Below are 9,322 nucleotides of genomic sequence, written 5' to 3' on the forward strand. Positions count from 1 at the left end.
CAGCCCCTGCCCTGGTCCATCTGTCAGCTTCAGGTAAGACTACCAGCTAGGAAATGGCCCCTTGTCCTTGTCTCTGCCTCTAAAACGTGCCACCTAAATTAACAGATTGTGGCATTTCATGGCTCGTCACAGAGAAGCCAAGGCAAATTCTTGTGGAAGGCGGCACTTGTCTGGAAACAGACTCAGGACAAGTGTGCTGCACAGCCAGCTTCCTCAAACCCACTCACACCACTGTAGCTGCCCACAGAGGCACCTCCCGAGCCATAGGCCCCTCCTAGGCCGGCCCAGGCCTCACCTTGTCCCTCCCTGCAGGGCGGGGTCTGATTGACTTCAAGAAGGAGTCAGAGATCAGCTTAAGGGCAAAGGCTGGAAGCAGAGCGAACTGGGAGCAGAGCACACAGGTGCGTTCTGATGGGTATTCGGGAAAGTCAAGAAAGGGCTGACCTGGAGGAAAGAAAAGCAGTGGAAGGAGGGCACAGAGTGAGGGGCAGAAGAAACAGGACACAGAGGGAGGAGGGCCAGGAAGTGAGGGCAGGAGCCCAGCACATCACAGAAAGTGCCCGGGTGCTTGGTGGCAGGCAACAGCTGGCCAGGGTGGAGTGGGGAAAGCTCAGAGAGGAGGGTGAGCAGGGAGAGGGCTTGCTTCCTGTTCCTGCCTGGAAGTCTCACCAACCACCACCCCCACTGCCACTGCACATGGGGACAGAGGTTTGTCCTGGGAAAAGCAAAGGTCTCTTCCACATCTTTCTCCTTCCTGGAAAAGCAAAAAGAAACATGGGGATATGAGGTTGTAAAAAAGGAGACACAGCCATGAAAGGACATGGAAGTACCCTAAATGCATACTGCCAAGCAAAAGAAGCCAACCTGAAAAGGCTGCAGACTGTAAGATTCCAAATACAGGACGTTCTGGAAAAGGCAAAACTATGGAGACAATAAAAAGCGCAGTGATTGCTAGGGTTTCGGAGGAACAGGTGGAGCACAGAAGATTTTGGGGGAGGTGGAACTACTCTGTGTGATACTCTAATGGTGGATCCATGTCATTGTCCGTTTGTATAACCCATAGAATATGCAGCAGGAGTGAGTCCTGATGTAAACTGTGGGCTCTGGGTGAGAGTGATGTGCGGGTTCATCAGCTGTAACAAATGTACGGCTCTGGTGTGGATACTGATAGTGGGGAAGCTGCGTGGTAGGGGCTGTGAGTATACAGAAACTCTCAGTACCTTTCGCTCAATTTTGCTATGAACCTAAAATTCCTCTTTAAAAGACTCCTATTTAAAAGACTTTAAAAGATTGTTAAAAGACTTTTAATAGACTTGTTAAAGATTTTTAACAGACTTTATAAAGTCTATTAAGAAATCTATTAAAGTCTATTTTTTAAAGTCTATTAAAAAAAAAGTCTACTATAATTCCAGCACTTTGGGAGGCCAAGGCGGGAGGATCACTTGAGCCCAGGAGTTCGAGACCAGCCTGGGCAACATAGTGAGATCCTGACTATATATTTATTTATTTATTTATTTATTTATTTAAGTCTAATAAGAAGTCTATTTGGGGCCAGGCCTGGTGGCTCATGCCTGTAATCCCAGCACTTTGGGAGGCTGAGGCGGGTGGATCACTTGAGGTCAGGAGTTCAAGGCCAGCCTGACCAACATGGTGAAACACCGTCTCTACTAAAAACAAAAAATTAGCCGGGCATGGTGGTGCACACCTGTAATCCCAACTATTCTGGAGGCTGAGGCAGGAGAATTGCTTGAACCTGGGAGACAGAGGTTGCAGTGAGCCAAGATCGCATCACTGCACTCCAGCCTGGGCTACAGAGCAAGACTCTGTCTCAGGAAAAAAAAACAGTCTATTTAAAGAAGAAAAAAAAAAGAGGCCTGGCCAATATTTAATAGGAGAACACAAGAATCACCTCATATCCTTCCTACTGGCTCTGGGTTCTGCCTGCAGCCCCTGCCTCACCTCCTCCATCCAGGTGAGCAGGGCGTCCGAGAGCCCAAGATCATGTGGGTTCCAGGGTCTTCTGCCAGCACCAGAGGGCAAGACAAGGCAACTAGAGGGACATCCCCATGAGAGGCCACGACCATGGAGCAAAATGAGGGCAAGGGGAGAGCTCTCGGGGAGGCAGGCATGGGAAAGGGAGAGAAGGACATCTCAGATCAGCCTTGACCACGGCCTCCAGGGCTAGAGAGCCCTCGGGTGATGGAACAGGCCCAGCCAACACCTTTCATTTATCTATGAATCAAGAACTGCCCATCGTGTACAAATTAAATACAAAGTGCTAAGGGGACTAGTGGAGAAGTATGTTAGTTGGGGCCGAAAACAGAGCACTCCTCGGCAGTGCGGGGTTTCAGCTGACCTCAAAAGGTGGCAAAGGATGTGACACTGGCCCAGAGTCGGGTGGGAAGGGGCAATGTGCAGCTGAGCTTCTCTGGAGGAAAAAAGCCACAAGGAAAACAGGGCCGCTAGTTAACACATGGGTTGTGTTCCCAACGCTTATGCTTCGGAAATGTGATGTGTAAATGTGTTTTCCAAAAACAAAAGCAAGAAATGAAAAGCGTTCATGATGGTCAGGTTTCCTCAGTGGGTCACTCCACGACACACCCAAAGTGGAGCTGCTGCACCTCAGTTACACCTCATACTCTGTGCCGCCGACTTTCCAGGTGAAATCCTCGGGGCCTGCCTTGCAGGCGGCCTGGGCCCCCTGGGAGGAGGCTGGGCCAGGCAGAGGTCTGAGACAGGAGTGGATTAACCCTCTCTGCTACCTGTCTGTCTGCACAGGAGAACGTGTTTTCTCCAGGTTTACCCCCAGGGCTTCTGATTTAGGGAGCAAAAGGCAACTACCTATGAAAACAAGGATCTCTCAGAGTCCAACCCACTCATGCATCCACCTTATAAATCAAGTGTCTGTGCTCAGGCACTGCTTGCAGGAAGTGAAAAGCACAGCTGAGACAGGGAGGAATCCTGAAGTGGGGCTCCCAGGTCAACCCAGAGCCTTGAGGAAGGGGGTGCAAGGTGGTGAAGGCAGTGCTTCTGTAGGGAAATTTCACGGTGACGGCAGCCTTCCAGGGAGGCCCACAGCACCTAGGAGGACAAGTTAGGGTCTGGAGAAACTAAGGCTGGGAGACAGCTCCAGCCAGCATCTGTAGCAACAGTGCAACAGGCAAGAGCAACAGTCTCCCAGAGACTCCGCACACAGCCCACAGGAAGACAGAGTTGTGGCCACCACGTCTCCCAGCCCTGCAGGAGGCTCACATCTACAAGCACAGGATTTTACAGCTGCTTGGGGAATGGGGTTATGAGGTGAAGACCCTGACCCACCCTCCCTGAGAAAGGAAAAGGCATCTTCCTAAGATGAACCCTTCCCTGAGGTCCCCTCCTAGTAGCCTTGGGTGGACAAGAGAGGTGAATGGGGCACAAAGAAGGCTGGGCAGGACTGGGCACCTCTACCTCACCCCCAAAGCCATCAGTCTGCAGCCTAGTCACACCTGAATCACTCTACATTGTGTAAAACTTTAAATGTGCTGGTGTCGATAGCCTGTATTTAATTTAACAAGAAGAGCAGCTAACATTTCTCATGCATTTCCTATATGGCAGACATTGTTACAAACACTTTATATTTACTGTTTGATTTCTCTCCACAACCCTAGGAGCTAAGCACTGTTGTCGTTATTTTCATTTTATAACTAAGAACATGAAGGCCCAGAGAGTTTAAGCAGCGTGCCCAAGGCCACACAGCAAGTCCTAGTGGCATGAGTCACTGGGACTTGACTCAGGCAGCCTGACTCCAGAGCCTACCTTTGAATTTCTACACTAAATTTCAAAATCTCTCTACCTAAAAGGTATTTCGTTGTGTCAGAAATGTAGTTGTGCTGTTAATACAGGTGTCTTCTCCAGGACACAAGAAGCACCTGGGGGCATGTTCAGGGGCCCAGCCTGGCCTTTGTGACTCACGGCACCCCTGGCTGAAATAATACACAAAAACAAGAGCGTTCCCCTGAGTAAGGAAGGCTGCAGGACTGGAGGACATTTACAGAGGAGTGAGGAGAGGGCAGAAATAAATGGATGGATGCACAGGCAGCAGCCCGACAGCACTGGGGACTATGTCTGGGGCCCCAGCTGCCCCAGGACAGCCTCCAGCTTGGGGCAGGGCAAGGGGAGGAAGCTCAGTCCATAGGAAAATTCCATGGCCCTAATCTGAGGGAAGCCCATCTCTGCCCATAAGACAACTAAGTTCATCTCCTCTACTGCATTCCAGAGCCATGGAGCGAGAGATGCCGGCCCTGGGCTGGGCCGTGGCTGCCATCCTGATGCTGCAGATGGCCATGGCGGAGCCCTCCCCAGGGACTCTGCACAGGAAGGCAGGGGTGTTTTCAGACCTAAGCAACCAAGAGCTGAAGGCAGTGCACAGCTTCCTCTGGTCCAAGAAGGAGCTGAGGCTGCAGCCCTCCAGGACCACCACCATGGCCAAGAACACCGTGTTTCTCATTGAGATGCTGCTGCCCAAGAAGTACCATGTGCTGAGGTTTCTGGATAAAGGTGAAAGTCATCCTGTGCGGGAAGCCCGTGCCGTCATCTTCTTTGGTGACCAGGAGCATCCCAATGTCACAGAGTTTGCTGTGGGGCCCCTGCCAGGGCCTTGCTACATGCGAGCACTGTCCCCCAGGCCTGGGCACCAGTTCTCCTGGGCATCAAGGCCCATCTCCACAGCAGAGTATGCCCTCCTCTACCACACCCTGCAGGAAGCCACCAAGCCCCTGCATCAGTTCTTCCTCAATACCACAGGCTTCTCATTCCAAGACTGCCATGACAGATGCCTGACCTTCACTGATGTGGCCCCCCGGGGTGTGGCTTCTGGCCAGCGCCGCAGTTGGCTTATCATACAGCGCTATGTAGAAGGCTACTTTCTGCACCCCACTGGGCTGGAGCTCCTCGTGGATCATGGGAGCACAGATGCCCGGCACTGGGCCGTGGAGCAGGTGTGGTACAACGGGAAGTTCTATGGGAGCCCAGAGGAACTGGCTCAGAAGTATGCAGATAGAGAGGTGGACGTGGTGGTCCTGGAGGACCCACTGCCTGGGGGCAAGGGGCATGAAAGCACGGAGGAGCCGCCCCTCTTCTCCTCCCACAAGCCCCGCGGGGACTTCCCCAGCCCCATCCATGTGAGCAGCCCCCGCTTGGTCCAGCCCCACGGCCCTCGCTTCAGGCTGGAGGGCAACGCTGTGCTCTACGGGGGCTGGAGCTTCGCCTTCCGGCTGCGCTCCTCCTCCGGGCTGCAGGTCCTGAACGTGCACTTCGGCGGAGAGCGCATTGCCTATGAGGTCAGCGTGCAAGAGGCAGTCGCGCTGTACGGAGGACACACACCTGCAGGCATGCAGACCAAGTACCTCGATGTCGGCTGGGGCCTGGGCAGCGTCACTCACGAGTTAGCCCCCGGCATCGACTGCCCGGAGACCGCCACCTTCCTGGACACTTTCCACTACTATGATGCCGATGACCCGGTCCATTATCCCCGAGCCCTCTGCCTCTTTGAAATGCCCACAGGGGTGCCCCTTCGGCGGCACTTTAATTCCAACTTTAAAGGTGGCTTCAACTTCTATGCAGGGCTGAAGGGCCAGGTGCTGGTGCTGCGGACAACTTCAACTGTCTACAATTATGATTACATTTGGGACTTCATCTTCTACCCCAATGGGGTGATGGAGGCCAAGATGCATGCCACTGGCTACGTCCACGCCACCTTCTACACCCCCGAGGGGCTGCGCCACGGCACTCGCCTGCACACCCACCTGATTGGCAACATACACACTCACTTGGTGCACTACCGCGTAGACCTGGATGTGGCAGGTAGGACTCAAAGCGAGACTCTCCCGTTCAAACACCTGCATCCAGCCAATAACTTAAACTCCCAGGAGACAGCACTATAACTCCCTGGTGGTGGAAAGTTAGGAGCATTTGCCAAGCCTGCTTCTGTAAGACCTAAAGCTAGAAATTTGTGTGTCCCTGAAAAGTGGTGAAAGCGAACAGTGCCGAGGGTTGCCCTGGATGCAACAGTGTGGACCCTGTCCTGACCCTGGGGCTGTGCACGGGGCAAGGGAGGGGATGGTGCCTAGGAGGGTAAGAAATGTCACTGTTAGCGCTCTGAGATGGAGTGTAGTATTGTCTGGGAATATTCAGGGTGTCTCCTGGATGATGTCACCATAAAAGAATGCCATGGATAGAATGACTGATGCTGCCAGACCCAACAAGGCCACCAGGACCATACAGGCGGCTCCTACCCCTCAGCCCCAGTCACCTCTCTGGACAGAGCCTCTCATGCCTGGAGAAAAATGGGTGCCCCTTCTCTGGGATTGCAGCCACAGCAGATGGGCATGAGCACAGCTCTTGAGAGGAACTTCCCAGAGTGGTAATGGAATCACCACAGCCGCCCAGGGCATCCCCCAACATCCCGGTTATTCCAGACAGTTGGCTGTTGGATGTGGTGGAGGATGGAGATCCTGGGGCAGAATGAGGAGGTTTCAGTTCTGGCAGCTTGATTCTCATTCTCCTTCTCCCTGCATACCTCCAGGCACCAAGAACAGCTTCCAGACACTGCAGATGAAGCTAGAAAACATCACCAACCCCTGGAGCCCGAGACACCGCGTGGTCCAGCCGACCCTGGAGCAGACGCGGTACTCCCGGGAGCGCCAGGCGGCCTTCCGCTTCAAAAGGAAGCTGCCCAGGTACCTGCTCTTTACCAGCCCCCAGGAGAACCCCTGGGGCCACAAGCGCAGTTACCGCCTGCAGATCCACTCCATGGCCGACCAGGTGCTGCCCCCAGGCTGGCAGGAGGAGCAGGCCATCACCTGGGCAAGGTGAGGAAGACCCAGGGGGTCTGGGGGAGGGTCAGGGGCTCCCCTCAGTGTGTGTGTCTGTGTCTGTCTGTGTTTGTGTCTATGGGGTTCCTGGTCTATGTGGTTTTGTATCTGGGCGCACATGCGTGTTGTGTATGTATATGTATATCTGTGTGTACAATTGACTCTGAACAATATGGGGGTTAGGGGTGCCAACCCCCCAATGCAGTAAAAAAGTCAAGCATAACTATAACTTCCCCACAACGTAACTATGAATACCCTACTGTTGACCGGAAGCCTTACCACTAACATAAACATTCCGTGAACACATATTTTGTATGTTCTATGTGTCAGATACTGTGTTCTTACAATAAAGTAAGCTAGAGAAAAGAAAATGTTATTAATAAAATCCTGGCCGGGTGCGGTGGCTCACACCTGTAATCCCAGCACTTTGGGAGGCCAAGGCGGGCAGATCACAAGGTCAGGAGATCAAGACCATCCTGGCTAACACGGTGAAACTTCATCTCTACTAAAAATACAAAAAATTAGCCGGGCATGGTGGCGGGCGCCTGTAGTCCCAGCTGTTTGGGAGGCTGAGGCAGGAGAATGGTGTGAACCCGGGAGGCGGAGCTTGCAGTGAGCCGAGATCACACCACTGCACTCCAGTCTGGGCAACCGAGCAAGACTCGGTCACAAAAAAAAAAAAAAAAAAAGAGAAATCCTAAGGAAAAGAAAATATATCTACAATCCATTAAGTGGGAGTGGCTCATCCCAAAGGTTTTTATCCTCGTCTCCTTCACTTTAAGTGGGGTGAGGAAGAGGAAGAGGAGGGGCTGGTCTTGCTGTCTCACGGTGGCAGAGGCGGAAGAAACTCCAAATGAAAGTGGACTTGTGGGCTGCGCGTGGTGGCTCATGCCTGTAATCCCAGCACTTTGGGAGGCCAAGGTGGGCAGATCACCTGAGGTCAGGAGTTCGAGACCAGCCTGGCCAACACAGCGAAACCCTGTCTCTACTAAAGATACAAAAATTAGCCAGGTGTGATGGTGGGCACCTGTAATCCCAGCTACTCAGGAGGCTGAGGCAGGAGAATCACTTGAACCCGGGAGGCGGAGGTTGCAGTGAGCCAAGATCACGTCACTGCTTTCCAGCCTGGGTGACAGAGCAAAACTCCATCAAAAAAAACAAGAAAAAGAAAAGAAGGAAGGAAAGAGAGAGAAAGAGGACCCATGCAGCTCACACCTGTGTTGTGCAAGGGTTGCCTGCTCTTCTGGGCCTGTGCCTCTGTGCACTTGGGGAGGGGGGCGGGGAGAACTCCTGTGGGTCACCTGAACCTCGGTTAACAGCAGCCCGTCCTGCCGACTCCCAGAAGAGATGATCTCTCATCTTGGGGAAGGCAATCATCTTCCTCTATTTTGACCCTGAAGCTGTTCCCTGGGCGGGGCTGAGCGGGGCCAGCCCAGGGCCCTGAGCCAAGCTGCTTCACCTCTGCCTCGCAGGTACCCCCTGGCAGTGACCAAGTACCGGGAATCGGAGCTGTGCAGCAGCAGCATCTACCACCAGAACGACCCCTGGGACCCGCCCGTGGTCTTTGAGAAGTTTCTTCACAACAATGAGAACATTGAAAATGAGGTACTGCCCTGTCCCCAGCCCTGCCCAGTGCTGGCCCTGCCTCCTTCCAGCTCAGCCCAGGACCATCCTCATCACCATCAGGGAGTCCCAACCACCCTTTGCCCAGATCTGTCCCCAGTCGCAGGAGCTGTGCCTTGCTGTGTGGACGGCAAGTTCAGAGGTCACAACAGAGCTGCTCATCTCTTTAAAAAGGGGCTGGAGAGGAATTCAGCAAGTTTCCAGGCAGAACTGAAAATGACCAAAGGCTAGAGTGGCCTCCAGTGGTCAGTACTCAGCCCTGCCCACTGAAGCCCACCCTGTCTCCTGCAGGACCTGGTGGCCTGGGTGACGGTGGGCTTCCTGCACATCCCGCACTCAGAGGACATTCCCAACACAGCCACACCTGGGAACTCCGTGGGCTTCCTGCTCCGGCCATTCAACTTCTTCCCAGAGGACCCCTCCCTGGCATCCAGAGACACTGTGATCGTGTGGCCTCGGGACAACGGCCCCAACTACGTCCAGCGCTGGATCCCTGAGGACAGGGACTGCTCAATGCCTCCCCCTTTTAGCTACAATGGGACCTACAGACCTGTGTGACCAACCCCCAGTTCCTCCCCCAGTTCCTCCCAGGAAGCCCAGGAGCCTCACTGGGGCAGACAATAAACCCTCAGAGCCTCACTCTGTGTGCTGCTTCTTGCGGGAGGGCACAGGGCCATGTGTGTAGGAAACACACGCACAGACGTGCACACACTCGCACAGACGTGCACACACACAGAGGTGTGCACACACACACAGACGTGCACACACTCGCACAGACGTGCACACACACAGAGGTGTGCACACACACACAGACGTGCACACACACACAGACGTGCACACACTCGCAC

The 9,322-nt window shown here is 53.7% G+C and overlaps 1 protein-coding gene across 1 annotated transcript; it reads left to right on the forward strand.

The window, feature by feature from the left end:
• Nucleotides 1-340: 340 nt before the first annotated feature.
• On the forward strand, nt 341-9,107 carry AOC1 (amine oxidase copper containing 1). The gene is made up of 5 exons (XM_054495358.1): nt 341-401; nt 4,256-5,841; nt 6,563-6,848; nt 8,324-8,456; nt 8,766-9,107. Exons 2-5 carry the CDS (start codon nt 4,260-4,262, stop codon nt 9,030-9,032), a joined length of 2,268 nt encoding a protein of 755 aa, XP_054351333.1. The 5' UTR covers nt 341-401; nt 4,256-4,259; the 3' UTR covers nt 9,033-9,107.
• Nucleotides 9,108-9,322: the final 215 nt, after the last annotated feature.

The sequence above is a fragment of the Pongo pygmaeus genome, chromosome 6 (assembly GCF_028885625.2).
Source record: "Pongo pygmaeus isolate AG05252 chromosome 6, NHGRI_mPonPyg2-v2.0_pri, whole genome shotgun sequence".
Taxonomy (NCBI): domain Eukaryota; kingdom Metazoa; phylum Chordata; class Mammalia; order Primates; family Hominidae; genus Pongo; species Pongo pygmaeus.